Here is a 21,712-nt window from a genome sequence, read left to right as displayed (position 1 = left end):
CATTTTTGCCTGATATTTTGGTGGCCTTTCTTCCTCCCTGTATCAGAATCCGCTTGCATCATTTCAGCTGATTTTACTAACATCCTCATTACTTATGCTCCTTCACACACTAAATTAGCATTGAATTACGTGTTGCCTGAATTTACTTGACAGATAAAAGGAAGAACATTTCTTGTGCCTTGAATGAGGAAATGAGTACAGTTAAAACATTGTGAAGGCTGGCCATCTGCAAAGAGGGACAGTGTCTGTTTTCTGGGAGAAAGTGAAAAACAATGCAGTGTGCATTGCACTATCAGAGCACTTGCATCCTTTATGCAAGGCACAAAAGAAAGGCTCCCAAGTATTCCTCAGTTTTTCAGACAGAGACTTCATTTATTAAACTGGCACAAATAAAAAAAAAACCAAAAAAACACCATTGGTACAAAAAATTTGCATTTTTGAAGGTACATATGAGCAAATGTACAGAAACAATTCTCTGATGATTCAGCTTCTACTTAGGTCCTTATCTCAGAATCCAGAGCTGCCTTCCCCTGGTCATTATTTCTTCCGTGTGTGTGTCATATTTTATATACATTTTCATCTGTGTGCATCAACGAGGCAGAATGCCTGCTCTGAGTAAGCACTTTGGATTCCATCTCCAAACTCTGCTTTAATCAATATTGTTTGCAGTGACAGAGTGCTGTGTAGAGTCTCCTTTTCTTGTCTAACCTCAGACAGGAAATACAACAGATGGGTTTCACCGTGCGTTTTTGGCAAGGAATAGCATGAAAATAGAAATAAACCTTATTACATATGTGCTTCTCAGCATGATGCTTGTAATCTGCAATAAATATCACTAAAAAAGTGCAAACTTATTGCCAGTTAACCATTAATCAGGGGAAAAAAGTTTAATAGAATGAGCTTGAGAGCAAATGCATCTTAACCTCTACATTAAAGACTGGTGTTAGGGTGTTTTTTCTTGTGGTCTGAGATGAGATGACAAGATAACTTAGTGTGCTGTCATGAGCTGAAAGAAGATGCAGTTACGTGTTTTTCCAGAAACAGCAAATCCATTGTTGTGTGAGCAATATAAAGAATATTTAAAATATAACAGACTAAAAGAAGGAGTATAATTAGAAGACAAAACTGCATCTCTCTAATTGTATTTTCAACAGCACATATTTCCACAAATTACCAACTAACATTTTAAGTCACCTGAATTCTACCATTATGTGTAAATCACCTGGGTTTGGTAGATGCTCAGTGTTTTCAAGAAAACTGTAGCATGTGTTCTCAGCTCTAGGTGATCCAACTGTTTTCAAGACATTTGAGATGATAAAGTGGTTTTATCTGTAAAATACGTACAGCTGGAATGGAGATGATAGAGGTGGTCTGTGGTTGCCTGTGTAGGGTGAGAGTCTTGGGTACCTCAGTATCTGAGCTGTGCATCCTGTCTCAGTTCCAGTGATGCAGCTGCCCGAGAGGCTTTTTGGAGGTCATAGATGAGGATGTGTGTTTATCCAGGACCATCAGTAAGATTTAATTTTAATAATGATTCATCCAGCCTCTTGTGCAGTTCAGCTCTTAGACTAGTTTCTGTGTTTTAATAGACTAAGTTATTTATTTTTTATTTAAAAAATCCTATCAACTAGGATAAATAAAAACTTAAAAATATTTTTAAATTTAGAGATTAACAGTTGCTTGACTTGTTTGGATAAGGCTAGATTTCTGGACTCTCTGTGAGATGCTGTTTTGTGTAGGATAATGCACTGTGTTTTTTTCTACTGAGGACTGGACAGTATTTTACTAACAGTGATTTCTTCTTCACATTTTTCTTCAAATCTCTTCTTCAAGGAGTTGTTAATCCCAGGGCCACCTATAGGATGTCATGAAATTCTAAACCTTTCAGGTTTTTCCATTATTTATAGCAATTATATCAATTTTTGGTGATGATCTTGGTCATTCTCTATTCCCCAATGGCTGATGTAACCTTCTCAGACCCACCACAGTCTCATGTCAACTGCTCCCCGAGAAAACAAAATGTTCTCTTTAACCGGAGACTCTGAAGGAAAAATTGATGTCACCTGTTCATCCTTCCCAATGTTTCCATAGTTTCACTGATGTCAATTCTGTGCTTCTACTAAAAACAGTGAAGAAACAGTCAAGATTCAACTGCAGCAATTCACGTAAGCCCAAAGCAAATGAGCCTTTTACTTCTTTCTGTCAGTCTGCTCAATTGTGGATTTTATACACATATGCAACAACTTCAATTATAGATTTTGATACTGGTTGGTTGAGTAATATCAAAAGAAATGTATCTCTTCAAATTCAGAGTAAATCAATAAAAGTGTAGTGGTGTAAGAAAACAGAATGAAAAAGAAATGTTTTCTGCCCGTGTGGGACTTCCCAGCCCTCAGTAACTCAGGCTTCTGGGTTTTCCTGAGTGTCAGAAACCTTAAAGCATTTGAGACTAAGTTGGCTTCCAGAGGACACATTTCATTTATACTCTCTCCCTCATCTCCCATTGTGTCTGAGGTGTGAGGTCACTTACAGACACACCTTACTGCTCTTGTACAGGCTTCCATGACCAGGACAGAGGAGAACTTAAAATAGCATTAATTAATTTAAAGCAATCTCTGTTTGCTTTGGCTGTTCCAATTCAGCAATAGCATTTTATGTAAGTAATAGGTAATGTGGGGCTGTTTCTACTCTTAAGCTTTAGTAAGACCAGAAAACTTTTTGTAAATTAGTGTTTTCTCTTTGTTAAATCAATAAGTTTCTTCATTACGCTGTTGACAGTCCCTTGCAGACAATGGTTTGGCATGGCTAGATCACAATGAGCCATAGCAAGTTGATTTACATATTTTATTGAGACTACTGATATTATCTTAAACACGGGCTCTGTATTCTTATTCTCCTTTTCTGACATATAATTCTCTCCCCCCTTTCTTCTTTTTTAAGAGCTTCAACTGCTCTAAACAGAATTTTAAGTAGATATTTCCATTGTAACAATATCTAGCTAATAAATAAAAAATTGTAAATCAGCATATTAAACCTCAAATATTTTCATGTAATATTCCTATTGCCTCATGCTATGACTGTCTGTTCTTGTTCTTTTTTGGTTTACTCTTATGGAAAATCTCCTCCTCTGTATCCTTGTAAAATTCCATTTCCCTACAGTGTTTGATGCTCTAGTGAGTCACTTAATGTAGACCTCAGTTGTTTTTGTTTACTGATGCTGTAAATTTTAGGTATTTCACTCTTCCTCACCCCAAAAGCCCAGTGGACCAAAAGGACAGTTTGATCTTTTCAGATACAGTCACTTCTAGAGAATGAGTTTACCCTTTTGGTGATGGGGTTTCCTCTTGTGGGGGAAATGTCAGGTTCAAAATATATGCACTCAGCAAAGGGAGTAACTGAACAATTTTAAAATGAGAACTTGACTAAAACTAGTTTGAGGAAAATGAGGGGGAATAGCTTAACTTCTGACATTTTTAGTATCTCTTGTTTTATCTGTAGCTGTATAAGCAAATGACAGGTCATAAATATTGGGATATAGAATTTTTTTTCTTTTCTCATTGCACCCATTTTGTCTTTTTAAAAAAGCAAAGACTTCTGTTTTTCTTGACGCAATTATTTAGATACAAAACTCATAATATTTCAATATGGAAATAAAAATCTATTTTTTGTATATTAATGCTATCCTGTTATCACTGACAGCAACACTGTTTTTGTTAATGGATATTTGAAGTATTTATAGTATATTAGTGCTGGATTTAAGAGGATGGGTAAGGTACTTATCAAGGCACTGTGAATGTCAGTTTGGGAAGACTTTGGTACTACATGGTGCTCTGCAAAGATATTTCCAAAAAAAGTGTATTCATTTCAATGATTAATTTTTATTCTTACATCATCGTCCCTGTTATTAACCAATTCTTTACCTTTTTAATTTTGTGCATGTCTTAGCGTTAATCTAATTTTATTTTTTTTTATGACTTGCTTTCTTATTTTGACATATCCAACATTTTACATGATTAAATGACTGTTTAAATGGCTGTGTAGGGCAAGTAGTTCCATATACTTGGTGAAGTTTGTATGCCTGGAGGCAAGTTATGTGGACCTTCTCATGGGACTAAATTTTTTTTCCTAGATTCTTCACTGGTGCAAAATAGAAAATAATACTTCCTAGCACTATCCAGAAAATTCTGGGTGCCCCAGACATGACAATGCTACAAAATGAAGAAATATTGTTGAAAATATTTGTTTGCTTTGTTACTTTGGCTTCAAGTGTTTGGGTTATTGAAGTGATGAGGATGTTTGCTTAGGTGGTGCAGGGAATTTCTACTTCAAACAAGATGAAACTAGTTTCTCCTTGAATGGCTGTAGCTTTTCACCCATTTTTAAGTGCTGTCCATGCCAAGGACTGCTGCGGGGAGCTTTGCTACCTTGTTAAATTACTCCCAGTTTTTTTCCTTTTCTAAACTATATTGAGTTTTTCTGTGATTAAGTAAAAAGTAATTTTGTTCAAATAATCTAAGCATTCTAAGTGACACAGAACTGTTACAAGTATGCAATGGAGGATGTTCTTCCTCATCTGTCCATTGTATGTTCATTGGGGTGGTGGAGGAGAGATGTGTGTCTGGAGCAGGGATTTACAGCCCAGATTAAGTTACAACACTTGTATTTTTCCATTATGTATTATTCAATGCATTTTAGCAAAGAACTGAAATAGGATGTGTCAAGGGTATCGTAGAGTTCAGCCTTCACTACAGGATCAGTTGCTGCTTTTTTTGAGAATAAAGAGCTTTTTTCTTCACAGAAAGAAGCCTCAAGTACAGGCAAATACTCTGGTTTGAAGCCTTAGTATTGCCAGTACTACTAAAAATGGTTAAGCCTTTTTATTTTCCTTTTTCTTTGTTGGCAGAATACTTTTTTGAGCTTCTGAAGAGTATTAAACTGTTCAGAAAAGGCATATAGGAACGGAAAAATACAAAAATAAATGTTAAGCTGTTGTTTCTGATTTAACCCTTGAAACTGCTCTATTCTTACTCCTGTTACAAGAGGGGCTGCCAGTAGAAGTCTCACTCTAGAAAGAATGTGGGCACAAAATGCAGTGAGTGATGTTAGTTGGTATGTATTTTATCTAGTTTTATACCTTCAGTTAGTGGGTTGTTGTCTGTATTTCAGACAGCTTTGAAAACAAACATATTCCTCTCAGTGAAAAATAGGTTTATATCATCTGAATTGAACAGTATTGTCATTCCAGGTAGGCTAAACATGTTCTGTTATCTGTGATCCAAAGAGTTTATGAAGGGATAGAGAAGCAGGAAAAAAGTCTATCTTCTTTTCTTAAAGAAGAGGTAATTAATAAATATGTGTAAAACCTCCAAAAACCTTCTTCATGCATGCAGAGCTGTGATGAGAAGATGGGCAAGGGAATGAGGTGTGTTGGCCTCCTTGTGAGCAGGTAGGAGCATTTTCAATTGAGGTGTTCATGCTTAAGATAATTTTGGTTTTTTAATCCTCTGATGGTTTCTTTCGGAGTCAGAACAAGAGCTGAAACCGAACCAGTGTCAGCTCCGCAGTCAGTTTATTATGGGATTAAATAGATCTGAAATGTTATCTTAGGACTATTATTAACTGTTAATTGGCATTTAATTCCAGTTAGTTTTAATATAAACAGTTTTCTGTTAGGAGTTTGTTTTGCAGGACAAAGGGAGAAGTATATTTGTGTACACACACGCAGAGAGGCAGGTTCAGTGATGTCTGATCTAATACAGCATCAAGGGGAAACAGCTGTGATTTAATGAGCACGAAGCTGAATGAAGTTCATAACTAGGACTGCCTTACTGATGTTCTTGGAAGGGTTTGAGAAAACTCCTCGCCCTGCACATGGCTTCAGAGTTTAACCGCTGAGGGAGGTGGTGCCAGGAGCAGGGTTGTGTCTGCAAAACTCCAGAGCTGGGTCGTTCAGTTCTCTGTAATTGCATAATTAAAATGCAGCATTTCGTGTAACACACCTCACTCAGCAGAGAAGGAGAGAGAGGTCCTCCAGCTCCCTGGCACCTTTGGCACCTCTGCAGAAATGCCACCCTGTTGGTCAGAGGTCTGAATCCCTGCTGGCCTGCTCAAGCCAAGGAGGATCCCTTTGGAAGAGGAATTTGCCTCCAGGGCAGTCCTGGACTGCTCTAACGATACCGAGTGATTTAACAATACTGTTTGATTGTTCTGAGGATAGAGAGACAGGTACAGGCAAAGACTCTGGTTTGATGCCTTGGTATTGGCACTGCTTCTAAAAATGGTTAAACCTGCTTAAGCAGTAGAAGTTTTTGGCAGGACCATTTCTTTCAGAGGTTCTGAAGACTCCGGTGTGCCGAAGGCAGCCGTGTGGTGTGCAGGGCAGCTTCTTTCACCTCTCTGGAGGAGTCTTCACCCTTCATTTCTAAACCACCACAGTGTTTTGAAATCCAGACATTATCTCTTGTTCAAAAAATAAAAAACCCCTACTTCAGCACAGCCCTCAGCACTTGTGTGTTTTATGGAATACCGTAGAGCTTATTGTGAATTAATTCAAGACTCATAAAAATTAGTATTTACTGCTGCTAAGAATTATAGGCTTCTACCTTATGAGCTACCAGGAGTGAAGAAAGAAGCTGAGGTTTGGGTTTTGGCGGCCTCTTGAAGGTCAGTGAGACCTTGGTTGTTGGAGTCAAGCATCCACCAAGCCCGAGCGTGACTCCAACCACAGCGGCCGATCCCTCAGTACGTGCCCAGCATTGTCCAAGATCTGGAGCCAGGACACGTCACCCAGGGCCATCTGCTGAATAATGCGGTGGCAGAGTCCAGACACAGCCCTTGTGTGAGCAACTGGAGGCACAGCTTCGTTCTGTGTGTCTTAACTCTCAACATAACGATGGATGGAATGAGAACGGAGTGGTTGCTGCTGGAAAACTGGGCTAAAGAACTACTTCTCCCTGCAGAAATTCATCACCAGGTGTTATTCAAAAAGAAAGAATTTTTTTCCAAAAGGTGTGGTGTTGCAGGAGAGGTTACCAGTGGCGTATTAAGCTTGGCTTGCTTCATATGGATTGCCTGGCGTGAATATAGGGACTGTGCTAATGGCTAAATTGGAAGGCATCCTGAATATTACAAGGAATCAGGATATTATATAGAAATAACTGAGATTGAACACTGGGCTAATAGAAGTGGAATCAAATTCAAAATATAAAACCAAAGGTCGTCTCTTCTAAGTGAGTAATAGCAGAGTTTTGTAAAACAGAAACTTGCAACGAGATTCTCATTATAGATAAATAGTACTTGGATGAGCATGGGATGTGCTTTAGCAGCCCCTGTGATATGCATAAAAACAAGTGAACAGAATATTCTGCTCTATCAGTTTGAGTTCATCGTTTCTGAACAGTTTAATGAGTAAGGTGAAGAGGCTGTCATCTCAGAGGGAGACATGAGAAATAGATTCATCTTATATTCATCTTTAGATACTGTGTGGAGCAAGAGGAAAAGAACTGAAAGCCAATAGCTGCAGAGCAAAAAAAATGGTACAAACAACTGCTGAATGAGTTGAGGTTGAATTCTGGAAGAGGATTCCTGATGGGCAGAGCCCCCAAAGTCCACCACAGCTTTCCAAGGAGAGTGGTGGCAACAAAACAAAACAGGGATTTTCTTAATAAGAAAATTTAAGTTAATGAAATAAATTATTTTACATTGCTCCTATAACATCCCAAGGGCAATCTTCTTAGACCTGTGCTTCTGAGAAATGTGTTATGCCACTAGTGCTCATAATGCTTTATTCAAACTGTTTTCTTTATCTGGGCAAAGTGTGGATATTATCAACTATACTTGAGACAACCTGCTCTGGAAGTAAAAGCCTGTTGGGATAAATGTTGTGATACAATTACTTTGATATGTGGGCTAAATGTGTAATAGTAAGAAAAGAACATGTTTAAGTAATGTATAAAATATGTCACCACAAAAGAATGTACAAATATCCTTCAAAAGGAGCTCAAAAGTTCCAAAACAACACTCCAGGGAAGAAAACCTAGGAGAAAGTAGATTAGCTACAGATACTCATTTCTGGATGTTTTTCTTAATAGTTGCTGATTTGAGAAAGCTGATGGATTCTTAAAAGCCAATTTTAGATTTTAATGCAGTATCAACTGTTTTCTTAAATTCCTTATGGTCTCAAAATTGCACCCATGAAACATCAGCTATGTTTACCAAAATATTTTCAAATTTAGATGAGGGTTGCAACACAGGGAGATAGTTCAAAGAAAGAAGTGTGTATCTAGTGTTGACAGTTTTGCAAAATGATGTGAATATGCATTCAGAATTTTCACTGTAACTGAAAAAATAGATTTTTACTCTTCCAAAAAAAATACCCCACCCTAAACCCCAACCCTATGATTATAACACATTTTGACTTTAAAAATAGCATTTGTTCTTGTGCTTTAAAACAGAAAGTATCAAGGCTTTTTAGTAGAGTAATTTATTCTATCACCATTGAAAACGAATGTGAAGAAAGAAAGCTCTATTGAGTTTCGATCTTTTTGTTACATTTCTCTGCAAAAAGTAGATCCTATGAATCAGTGACTTTTAATACCCTGCAAGAGTGCAAAGAATAACAAGAAAAGCTTAACCGAAAAAAAAATAGTAACCTGAGTTCATTGTTGTATCATGGTAACTGCATAATAAATGCTGTAGATTTGACAATTTAGTAGGTGAATAAAAGAAATGCTCAGATCACAGAGAACACAGAGATTGCCTGGCCCTCACCCCAGACCTGCCCCGGTGCTCTGTGACCTCCCTGCCTTCACCCACCAGGGGCTGCTTTGGGAGTGGCTGAAGGTGAAGCCAGAGACCCCACCTGGGGTCACTGAGTCCAGCTCTGGGGCCTCAAAAAAAGAAGTTTGTGGATCTGTTGGAGCAAGTCCAGAGGAGGCCATGAAGATGCTCAGAGGGCTGGAGCACCTGTGCTGTGGAGACAGCTGAAAGAACCTTCAGCTTATCTATATTTACCTGTACCTTCCAGAACCTAACAGAGTGACATGAGAGCTGGAGAGGGACTTCTGACAAGGGATGGAGAAACAGGACGGGGGGAATGGCTTCAAACTGGCAGAGGGCAGGGTTAGATCAGATACAAGTGTTATATATTTTATATAAAGTTGGCTTTTCGCAAGATATGTGTTATATAGTAAATAATGTTGTGGTAAGGATATAGAATATATAGAATATAAGTTTTTAATTCTGCTTTTAGAAAAGTAGGTATAGTGGTAATAGCTGATGCAATATGCTTAAACTGTCTGTTTGGTTGGGATAACATTCAGCAAAAAATGTAAAGAGGACCCTTCTATTGATGCACTACCTATCAACATCTACCACCTGAAGAAAGCACGGACCAAGGCCCAAACTGGACGCGATAAAAAGGACACAGCCACGAAACACGCATGCTCTAAAAAGGCGGACCCAAGGAGGGGCCATGTAAAACAGTTCCTGGAATATGGAAACTAGTTTATGGAATTTTATGAATATTCATATAGCGATGTAACGGAAAGAGTATTTAACGAGCGACTCTGAGAAAGCAAAATGTGGACTTGGCTGAATGCCAAGTCACCCGGCCGGCCGTAACTGGCTTTTTTCTTATCTCCTAATTGTCTTAATTATTTTATTAAACATATTTCTTAAAATTTACTAAAAGGTGAACCTCGTTTTTCACACAAGGAAGAAATTCTGCCCTGTGACAGTGGGGAGGCCCTGGCACAGGTTGCGCGGAGAAGCTGTGGCTGCCCCATCTCTAGAGATGTTCAAGGACAGGTTGGATGGGGCTTGGAGCAGCCTGGGCTGGTGGAAGGTGTCCCTCCCCATGGCAGAGATTTGGAGCTGGATGATCTTTAAGATCCCTCCCAACCCAAACCATTCTGTGATAACTGGATGTACTGACAGGATAAATGCAGCTGTCTGAGAGGCAGCACTTCACAGCACGATAGAGATTTAGCAGAAATGTTGGCACTTTTTGAGAGACGGTAGTCTATCAAGACCTCTGATAATGTGGGAGGTGCTTGCTTTGAGTCAGACTAGTAGTGCAGGAGTAGACAAATTTTAATTTGCTTTTAATTGAGTAACTTAAGATACTCAATAATTCCAGTTTCCAAGAAAAGAATGATGCCATTTAGTGTTGAAGTACTTAATGAAATGATTATTGAGCTGGGTCAGGCCATAAAGTGCCCTCTAGCCCAAGGTCCTGTATGAAACAGAAAGCAAAAGCAGGCCAGCTATGTATGGTATTTCTAATACTTCCAGCCTTTAGGTATTTCCAGAGTACAGACTTCCTGAGACAGCTTCTGTGTTGCCTTCAGTGATATATAGATGGATATATAGATAGATACATATAGATGTATTTATTTTCCCCCCTGGAAGTGAGGCTGGTGGTCCCTTTGACTCCTGTGGACTGAGCTCTCATCTGGAAAGGAGGACGGTGTGGTAGAAGAAAATGTACCAGGATTGAGTGACTGGTACCAGATAAAAAAAGTACTAATGGGCATTGCTGGCCACTGGAATGGCTCACAGATGTTTAGCATAGAGATGTTGTCATTTGGGTGATGAGATAAAGATGCCCTGGTATATCTGATTATAATACTTAACATTGCACATTTTAGAGCAGATTAGGTATACATATCTGCATGTATGCAGCCTTAATATCAGGGACAAATTTGCGTAATTATAGATCATAATTTGTCTCGTTGCAGCTATTTTTGAAAGTTAAATAATTGCTGATAGAAGGGAGTGGTAATTTATGGCAAGAAAAAATGCTCTCGCCTCATCTTATGTGGAGGGTGGTGGGTGTAATTCTGAAGCTGGTCCTGTTTGCTGCTTCTCTAAAATATGCACTGCTGCTATCTGTAGGCACGTTTTGGGGACTGAAAAGATTCACAGCAATGTGGGTATTTTCTTAGTAAATGAAATGATCACCATGCAGAACGCTTGTAAAATATTTAAATAAGTGATTGTCTGTAACTGGGGATATGTAGGTATGTTTTCTAAATAAAGATACTTAATTTTGAAAGAAAATAACATAATAAATTTCTGGTTGCTAATAATATGCCAGAGAATAGATTTTTTTAAAAACTGATCTAGGTTGCCACAACTAGGGGAGGCAGCAGCTTATTTAAGTAGTAAGCTGTTTTTAAGGAGCCGTGTCTGTTTATTAACTTAACAATGTTCAACAAATGATTAGATTGAAACGTGGATATTGCCTTTGAGAAGATGAATGTGGTGAGAACGAGCTGATGGGATTATAACTTCAAATATATTCCTGCTTATGTGTTTAATGTACTATTAAATGCCATTTGTGTAAGAAAGAATTAATAATGGATCTAGTATAAACAAATATTGTTTTTGTATCACTTAGGCTCTATTTGATTTTTGTTTCATGACAGCAGTTCAGAATTAAGATTCCATTATTTATTAGCTAGAAAGAAGGACAGGAAACAGCACATCTCATGTGTTTAGCTGGGAAATCCATGGAAGCTGAGGAAATGGCTAAACATTATGGATGTAAAATACTCTAAAGTATGAAAGTCCATTTCCAGGAAATGCTGGATATTTTGCTATAAAAGAAATATTTGGAAGATCTGGCAAGACATCCATCATGTGAAGACACCCTGAAAGCACTATGTTATCTGGCATTGTAGAGGATTAAAGCTAATTTAGGACAGCCTTCTAATGCAGTTGGTATGGTGTAGTTAGTCTGGAGAGAGCAAGTACTAAGGAGTTTCAGGAACTAATTAATGTAAACTTGAATAAACATGATCCCAGTATTTTAAATTCTTCATGTAGGACATGATTCAGAGCTGTGTAGGAATAACCCAACGCAGACAGTGGGCATTGACATGTGCCTAACTAACCATGTTCTTCCCAATAGTGAAGCCTTTGCCATAAAAGATGCTCCATCTTTCTCCCTGAGAAAGGAACAACTTCTCCAACACCTTTACAGAAGGTTGGGAAACTTCTTCTCACTGCATTCCTCAGTAAGGGAAAATATCCATGTCAGAAAACACTTTATCATGTGTAAAGCATTAGACCTTCAAATTCAGTGGGATTCATTGTGTTCCTAATTCAAGTAAGTTCTTTAAACCTAAGAGTTATTCAGCAGCACAAAATTATGACCAGCAGGGTCAGTCTATCAGGTAAGATACTTGCTTTGTGTATTTAAGCACATCTGTTGTCATCCTAAATGTGCTAAAAATCTTTGTGGTAGTTCAGTAACGACTCAGTAATGCTGAAATCTGACTAGTTAAGGAATTAATTTGCTGTAAATAATCCCCTATGTAGGTAATCTGGTTTTATTACTTTTAACACCAAAATCAGCATCATATTTGAAGGAATAAATTACAAAACAAGAAGTCTAAAAAGTCATTATTGCAAATATGGTAGTGAATTCTCTAGTGATTCACTATGGAGTTTTTTTCTTTTGTTTTGCATTTTTTTTTTGTTACTTTCGGTTGTGCTTTATAAAACATGTTTATAGACTATGTCAGCAATGTTCTTCCTCAGTTGCTGTTGCAAAGACTATTTTGGTAGTTTATCACAAAATGCCAGGTTTGCTCAGCATGTAATTTAATCTTATGCTTGGAAGCACCTACATTACTTGGTTATCATGAAATTATTCTTTAATAAAAATGTATGGTTTGTGATCTATATTTTATTAATTTGGTGAGTCAGTTTATCGATTGTTGCAGATGCCATGAATGTATAATTTGTCACAGTTATTGGTTGCCTGTCAGCAGTTCATGGCATCACAGTGTTCTTGGCTCTTGGGGCACCTTAGGCAAAAAACCTCTCTTGATCTGCAAAAGAGAAGCTTTCTCCTGTAAATTATCATCAAGACTTGGGTTGATATCAGGTTTATCACTTCACAGCATGTATTATTCTGTATTAGCCCAACTCTGTGAATATATTCATAACTTGGCCTGCTCAGGCAAGGGCTTTGAGTAAATACATTTTAGTGATTTTAAATGCTGGGGGTGAGGTCAGAAGGAGCGCAGCATCAGAAACAGGAGGCACAGGCTTTGTCACTGTTTCTGTTCTCTCTGAACATAGAAATTATTTAGGGTCACCAGAATGGAAAACCAGAAGAAAATTCTGAGGCATTTTTATCCCCCTCTTCTACAGCAGATAATTTTCTGCTGTACTATAAAGCAGTCATGAGATTTGTTGATTGAAAAGTTTATTTTCAAGAATGAGCGTTGAAGAATTTAATTTTTTTTAAAAAAAAGGCTGTTTATTCCATATATTTTGTCAAGGCAGGTATTTATACCCACAATTGTTTGACTCGAATCAGAAACTTTGCTGAGAATTTCTCAGTGTTGATGCAGATGAAGCAGCTTTTGCATGCTGGAGTGGAGCTGTGCGGTTGAAACATCTGCTGGTTTCGTTTTGTTATTTTTAAAGGCTGGTTCTGCATCCTGGGAGCTTGTTGAAGGCATGCACAGAGCCTGTGTGCCACGCCAAAACCAGCGGCCGAGCTCAGATTTTGGCTGGAGTAGTTCTAGTAGGGGTTTTTATATCCCCTCATCTTTTTGGATTCTCAAAAATAATTACTCTCTGGTGCTTTCCAGCGATCGGCCGCGATTTAGGCAAAGGCATCCTTCCACATAGAGCAGAACAAGTTCCCCGGGGGCTCCCCAAGTTTTTGGTCTCTGTAATTAATGTACGGTGAGGGGACAACATAAAAAAATCCTAGAAAAGGCCCTGCCCAAAATAAGAAGGGCAGAGGGAAGTTAAAAGGGGGGAGCGAGAGAGAGGGAGAGGAGAGAAATAAGAAAAAAAAAAAAAAAAAAGAAGAAAGAAAAAGGGTGGGGAAAAAGAAGGCGGGGTGGGGAAGGAAAAAAATAGAGGAAAAAGGGAGGAAAAGAATTAATCGCGGGGGGCGGGCGAGGAGCGGGCAGAGCCGCTCCCCGCCCCCGCCACTCCCGGCCGCCGCCGCCTAATGAGCTGCGCTCTGATTGGCCGGGCGCCGGCGGGGGGCGGCCGCCATTGGCTGCGGGCGCGGCGCTCTCCGCCCCCATTGGTCCGCCCGCCTGCCCCGTATTTTCAGCAGCGGCGGCGGCGGTGGCGGCGGATTCCGGTGTGGAGCCGGCGGCGGGATGCAAGGTGGGCGTGGGGCGGGTGGAGGGAGGGAGAGAGGGCGGCTTGGGGATGGATGGACGGATGGATGAATGGATGGATGGATGGATGATGGATGCTCGCTTGGCACCAGGCGCGCTGCCCCGTCCCTGCGCACCGTCCTGAGCTACCATGGTTGATTTTTTTTTTTTTCAAAAATTTTTTTTAATAATTATTTTTGCACCGCACCCCCCCGGCGGCCGCTGGGCGGGGGCTGCGCCAGCGCAGCGCCGGCCGCATCCTGCCCGCTGCTCGGAGGATGCGGCTCTTTGTGCCGGGGGCAGCGGGAGTTTCCCCCAGATGGATCCGGGCTGGGCTGCGTTATTCCCATTGCCGGGAATGCCCCGGGACCGCCGCGGCTGCCGGGTCCCCCCGCCCGTCCCGGGAACTTGGCGAGCGCCGAGTTGGCGCTGCGGGTGCCTCCGCTTGGGAAACCGAGGTTTTGCCTGTGCTGAATTGCGGAAAGTCAGTGGGAATCGGCTGGGGGATGTTGTCACATCTCGGAGGAAAAGCCAGGGTTCTTCCCATAAGTTATTTCTGTGGATTCGCCAGAATATTAAACACCTCCTCTTGGGCTGATTGGAAATCGGTGTGGTTAGGTGCGGTGGTCCGGACGGACTTTGGTTTGAGTTTAAAATAACAAATGTGAAGTTAAATGCTCTCTATTTTTATCTTGCCTTGTAAGCCTGTTATACGTTTCATGGACAAATTTAGCTCTGTTATTTTGCGACGTATCTCCTTTCTTTTTCATGAGGTGTTCCACAATCAACTGTATTTATTATATTTCTTCTGTATATTTTAACATCTTATGAAACCCAGATTCACGTTTTTAACTTCTGAGTTTCCTGGTGGTTTTCCTGGCAAAAGTTATTTCTGATGGAGATATGTTTTCAGGCAGAGAAATCTGCTGACAGATTTTGCAACTTTTTCCTCTGTGGCATTTTTCTCTGCATGAGGCTGCAGTTAGGACTGGCTCCTGTCCTTTCTGTGCCATCTAGTAGTTATTTGGGAATATAAATACACTGTGAGCATCCCCAGCTGGAGATGGTACTGGAAGCTGTAGTGTATTGTATGATCATTTCTGTGACGTGTTGTGAAAAGTGGAGATTTTGGATAGAAATAAGTGATTATGGCCATTCAGAAATCAGTGCTTGAATATTTCTTAAAAAAAAAGAAAAAAAAAGAAAAAAAAAAAGAAAAAAAAAAAAGCCAGTGAACCTTTAAGGTTATATAGAATTTGGGTTAAAATCAAGGGTTCTGTTGGTGTAGTCAGTGTGATTTACATCTGCATGTGTGATTAACCCCTTGCTTCTTGCCATTGCAGAGGCAGAAGGATGTTTGTGGGGCCAGCTCTGTTGCTAGGGCTAAAAACTTAATTTTTTTGTTGCTAGCCTGAAGCTTTGAGAATCAATACAGGTTTTTACATGGAGGGATAGAAGAATTTCAGTCTGGCCCTACCAAGCAGGAGCAGCCCCTGCTCCTCTGGGGTGTGGGAGGTGGCCAGGGGAGCTGCACTGCCCCAGGCTGTGTGTCCTCAGCTCCTGCCCCAGCACCCAGGGGTGCACAAACATCCTCACTGCCCACAGGGAACGTGACAGGGGGATCCTGGCTGGGAGAAATGATGATGGATGGGAACAGTACCTGTTGCACCACCGGTGATTTGTCATCTCTCAGGGAAAAACTGTGCACCTGCAGTTCTTTGATCATCTACCCAAATCGCCTGAAATGAGAGATACTCAGGGAGTTTAACTTGAATTTATCAGCGTGCTATAATGAGGTGATTGCGATTACTTGAGTAGATGAGAAGTTCAGAGAGTTATGTATAAATTATTATTATGATTAAATAAATGCTATTTATACAAGTGATCTGTACTTTTAAAATGAAGCCAGCTACAGTTCAGGACCTGCTGTTTGAAAGTAGAAATACCCATGTGTACATTTTATGGCACTTTGATTTTGTTACATAATGGCATGCATAATTTTCACGCATTATATAAACTTTTTTCAGAACATCCTGAAAAAACAGACAAAATAAGGTCTATGTTTGATACTTAGTGAGACTTTTTTAGCCTAAGTAGCAAGTTCTGGTTTCTAATAGTGTGTAAACAAACTGCAGCCAGGCTGGCAGGCGTTGCCTGCCTGTGGTGGTAACAGAAATATGAAAGGTGATGTGAGCACTGCAGAACTGAGTTACCCTCCACGCCTCCTGCCTGTTTTCTCACCCAGGCAGGTGAGGGGGAGCAGATGAAGGATTTCCTTTCCCTTTGGCACAGTACTGGATTGCTTCTCTGGTACCGGGTGGAGATCTTGGGACCCCCATGGAGTTGCAGAAAACCTTGTTATTTCTTACTCTAAATGTTGCTAACTGTAGACTTAATATCCAAAGGAGATACATGTTACTAAAGATATATATTTTCCAAGTATGAATAGATAATAAATTCTTCTGAATAACTCAACATAAAAAAAGATTGGGTTAGAAAAATGTGAAACCCTCTTTGTTTTTTTTTGGGGGGGGGTTTATTTTTTCCTAATTGTATGAGTTGGATAAAAGACTCCAGTGTGCACAAGAGGATTCCCATAGATAAAATAAATTTGCTAAACATAGATTACTGGAGGTTTGGCAGCAGTAATATGGATAAATCATTCATTCATCACAAAGTAGTCTCTGAATTTCTTATTTTTCCTATTGAGGGTCTGAAACAATTGAAGTTTTAGCAGGTGCTGTCTAGTTGCTTTGTAGCTGGTTTTTGTTTGCTTTTTTCCTTTTATCATGACCTTGATTGATGGAGAGAAAACAGTTCCTTGGTGAAGTGTGAGGGGTTACTGAGTCTTCATGGTGGTAGTTTCTGTCTTATAGTGATGTGACTTATGGTAGCACTTTTCCCTGATAGCAGCAATGTTTATTTCAGAAGTATAATTTTCATATTTAAACACATGCAGTGCTAGATTGGAAAACTTTTAATGACAATTGCATGGCATGTTTGTTTGTAAATGGTTATGTTGAATGACGGGAGAAAAATTAATTTGTAGTTGCTAAAGATCTGTGATTTTTATATCTGTTATTTAACAGAGCTGTAATGTTATCACTGAGCGCTGCCAGTTGGTTATAAAGTGCAATGTGTAACATTTCCTGGTAGTAGAGTTGCTCTAAGTGGAGAAATAATTTAAGCAGTACAAGGATTTTTATAGTCTTCTTGTCACAATTAACTGTTTGGATGAAATATGAATTTACACGACATCTGCCTTTGGGGACCGGCGTTCCCATCGGAGCCCCGCTCCCTTCCCACAGCATCATCATCATCATCATCATCATCATCATCATCCTGCCTGGAGCCTCATGGCGGGGCAGGATGGGCTGGAGCCCGCCTGTTGGACAGGAAACTGCAGCAGTGCAGGGGTTCACTTGGTGTGAATCCTTGGGAAACTTGGGCAGGAAATGCTGCCGGCTGTGAGTGTGGAACCTTTCGGTTTCACTTTAGCAGGGGGGCCTGGCTTGGGCACAGCGAGGTCCTGACCCGCAGATGGCTCGTCCCATCCTCGCTCTGCAGTCCCTGCTCATCCCCCTGGCTCCTGTGCTTGTGTGTAGGCAAAACACACGGTGTGTGTGGCCTGTTGATGGGGTGTGGTTTGGGGTCTGGCACGCAGTGTTACAATTGATTTTGGAGGGAGCAGTGCTCCATTTCCTGAAACTGCAGATGAGGATTGCAATGAGATGGGGGAATCCAGCTGGACCTTGCAGGGTAAAAGCAATGGGTTGTTTCCTCGAGACTCTTCTGCTCTACATCCCTGTAGTGGTCACCTTCTTACCAGAGAGGAAGAGCATTTTATATGGGTGCTCCTATCAAATTTGTCATAGACCACTGTGCCTATTACTGTTTTATTTCCCTGCACCATGGGGTGGAAGGTGCCTCTCACCACTCTTGGCCAAGCTCAGAGATTGTCATTAATGTCTAATGGCTAAAATTTTTGTGTGCATTCCAGGAAAGGCAAGTTCACAGGGGGGTGGTGTGGCCCAAGAGACACTGATGCTCTTCCTTGGTAAGGGCTGGCTTGGGAGGAGAGATCAGGAGGTGCTTTTGGAAAGATGCAATTTCCCATCATGAGGCAACTTAGGGCACAATGAAAAATGAGCACAACGATGAGAGACTGTGGAAAAATGTTAAAAATAATTCTATACCAGTTCTATACCACTTTTCATACATGGCCTGTCTTGACTAGTAAACGTTCCAGGCTGCTGCTGTCCCTCAGGAAAGAAACTGTGCAAGTGTGAGGTCTCAGCCTGGGATGAGCAATATTCAGTACGTGGAAATGGTACTGAAACATTGACACTAAATGCTGTTGGCACAATATCCTGCAAATTTTGAGGCACAATTTTAAGAAACGAGTACTCAAACTAGAGGTTGTACAACTTGAAAGGTCTGGCGTGTTTGTTCTCTTGGGCTGTGTGAACCATCTCAGTGCTCTCTGCTATTTTTGCTGTCATTCAGGGCAAAATAATTGCGGTCGCTCATCGAGCAAGCTGTGGTGTTGTGGAGACAGCAGCAGGCTGTGCCGTGTGCTACCTTTACATCCACATTTTAGGAGATGAAATAAAAATAGTTCAGAGTGTCATATCTTGGTGAAACCATCCTGCAAAACCTCCTGATTCTTGTGCAGATATTTAGTTCAGCCTTTTTCTGCCGCTCCTACCTGAGTCTGCTCCTAACTGATTTCTTACTCAATAATTGCAAATTATTACAACTGCTTGGTCAGAGTGAAAAATTATGTGTAACAGGTTGCTGTTATAGTGGAGATCAATCATGTTACCTTAGGGCTAGTTTAATGTGGTGAAGGAAAGAGCCCAGACTAGTTAATTGTCTCTTCTTTGGGTTATCTTTCTATAAAATGGGGATAATCGTCATTGTAAAAGGTGTTTTAGGACTCACTAAATATTTTTGAAGCACTTAGGAGTCGTAGTTAAAAAAATAATTGCCTAGTAAATTGTCTACTTAATAAAATGTAAAAATAAAATATGTAGAATATATTAGACTTCATGATCTTTTAAATAGATGCATGTAGTTTATTTACCTTCTCAATGAACTAACAACCATTGAAAGCAAATAGATCTTTAGGAAAACTATATTGGCAAAATGAGATTATTTAAATTAAGGTTTCCAGTTCACTAGCTTAAATTACTTTTACATTTATAATTTAGGCTCTGATTTAAATCATACTTTGTACTGTTAGTGTTCAAAATTTATCATCAACATTGAAGCTGTGAACACAAAAGATGTTCTTGGCAAGACTTGTGGAATGCAATGTCAGTATATTTCTCTGGAATACTAAAAATTTAGAAAACAAAACCTTTCCCTTGACACTTACGACTTTTGATATATGAAGGGAAAAACCTTGTCAAGACAAGCTGCAAATGGTTGTACTTTAGTCAACAGGCTAATGGGTGGCTGTTCCAATGGACTGCAAAGGGCCAAGGGCTGAGTAGAGGTACTGCTGGCACATGGCTCTGTGGTCACTGGTCTTTTTAGAAGGGAAGGAATATTTATAAAGACTTTTTTGAATAAATAACATCAATCTCTTCATCAAATATGAAAGGACTGGTAACGGTAGCTGTTGTTTTTGTAGATGAAGAGAAGTACCAAGAAAAATTGTTTTGCATTACCAGCAGAAATACTGCCGAGTGGAAAGGACTTCCTAGAGCTTTTTATTCATTTATTGTTCTGCTGAGCAATTAGAGGAACAAAATCTCTTTACATCTTTTTTACACTTGACAGATTGGCATTTGTTTTTCTCTCTGTTTAAAAAACCCCAAACAACCAACAAGCTGAGATTTTCTTCAGTAAGGAAGGAAGGAAGTTTAGACCAAAGTCTCCAGAATTTGTGGTTCTTATTTTTGTGTTACCACAGCTGGGAATATGAAGGGGAAGGTGTGGGCTTCATGTGAAAGTTGCAGGTAGCCTTGTAAGATGTGCAAGACTGTAAATCCTCAAAACCACCTCTGCCTCCCAGCAGTTTTCCATGGATCCTGGGCAGCCAGGGTGCGGTGTGGTCCCAGGGGTGTGGGAGCCATAGGTGATGCTCAGGTGAGTGCACTGAGAACACAGTGCACTTACCTCTCTTGCTGATCTCTTTTGGATGGTCAAAGGGGATGGACTGCTCACTCTTTTCACAGGACACGTTTATGCTCAAGGTTTTTTCAAAATTGAATGCCTGTGAAATCAAGAGCAGAAGAATGGCTCTGGGCATGGACTTACTAGCCCTTCACTTGCCTTTAGGAAATTTTGTAAACAGGGATCTGATTTACATTTGTTAAGAAATGGTAATTTCAGCTTTAAATAATGATGCTTTAAATTGTGATTTGCATTTGTATCTTTACAGAGTAAATACCAGATTGTATACATAGTTTTGTACCTTCCTTTTTTCATTCTTCCTCAGAATATCTTGGAATAGAATAACCTATGAATTGTTACTGTGGCTTATTGGCACCACATTTTGAAATCCAAGTTCAATAAACATATTTCCTATCCTCTCAAAAAAACCGAACCAAAACAAAAAAACCCCATTATTTGCTGAATTGTACAAAAATGTTGTTTGGCTCATTTTGTGTGTACCCACTTCAATGACCAGAATGTTAATGGAGGCTTTGTTTAAACGTTTTTCTTTATTTTTTTCCTTCCAATCCCACCCACACATACACCTGTTCATCTGAGTCTTTTGGGCCAGATATTTGGTTGGGTTTTATGGCTTTTTTTTCCCCTCCTGCTCCATTCAGTTAACTGCTTGCTGTCAGTTCTGGCACATCCTCTTGTTTTCTGTAAGTTGCCCCTGGAAAAAAGGCTTGTTTCCAAAGGCAAAAAGGTAATCTGGCTGGGAGTTGAATTAACTGTTGCAGTAGCTCATGATAAACATCTGTTGCAATGCTCCCAGATGAGAATATTGCTTTCAAAACTATTTACTGCACATTTTGAACTGTTCACTTTACTTGTGGTTTAATTTTTTTCCCCCTCCAATTACTAAATTCTTTCGAAACGACATAAATCCATAGAGTCCATCTTGGAGGCTGTGTTTATTTTATGATACAGACAAGGAAATGGGGTTGTTGGGTTACTGTTCATGAGCTGGAGCCCCGGAATATTTCTGACTGGAGCACGGAAGCGTGTGCATTCCTTAATAAAATCCAACTGCAGAGCAGGCCCCTGGGAGTGCTGCCGTGTGTGTCCATGCCCTGCCTGTGCTGGAGTCCTCTGGATGATGTTTTTCTCCTGCTCTGAATTTGGCAAGATAAGACTGGTGGGAGTGGAGTTTAACTTGGCTCTGAAACCCAAGGGTGGGTATGTGGTTGGAAGGGTTTGGCCAACTGGGCTTGGGACTTTGCCATTGAGGAAACCTTCTGCTGTGTATTTGGAATAATTTTAAAATTTTGTTTGTTTGTTTTATACATTTTTTTTTAAAAAGTTTTTTAATTCTAGATTGAATAGATGAAATAATGACAGTTTCTCCTGCAGTTGGCTTTTGAAGTTAGGTCTGCCAGTAGCCACTTACTGCTGTAGCCCAGGATCAG

The 21,712-nt window shown here is 40.0% G+C and overlaps 1 protein-coding gene across 4 annotated transcripts in view; it reads left to right on the top strand.

The window, feature by feature from the left end:
* CTBP1 (C-terminal binding protein 1) overlaps positions 1-21,712 on the top strand; it is a 236,465-nt gene that overhangs the window by 72,441 nt on the left and 142,312 nt on the right. The window contains exon 1 of one of the 4 annotated variants that reach the window (XM_083860926.1): positions 13,702-14,145. The exons of the other annotated variants lie outside the window; for them this stretch is intronic. Within the exon in view, the coding sequence (XP_083717052.1) occupies positions 14,139-14,145 (7 nt within the window). The 5' untranslated portion in view covers positions 13,702-14,138. Of the gene's footprint in view, positions 1-13,701; positions 14,146-21,712 lie in introns of those variants that run through there. 4 annotated transcript variants of the gene reach the window in all.

The sequence above is a fragment of the Zosterops lateralis genome (genome assembly GCF_965231275.1).
Source record: "Zosterops lateralis genome assembly, chromosome: 5".
Taxonomy (NCBI): Eukaryota; Metazoa; Chordata; class Aves; order Passeriformes; family Zosteropidae; genus Zosterops; species Zosterops lateralis.
This window is presented reverse-complemented; position numbering and strand designations above follow the sequence as displayed.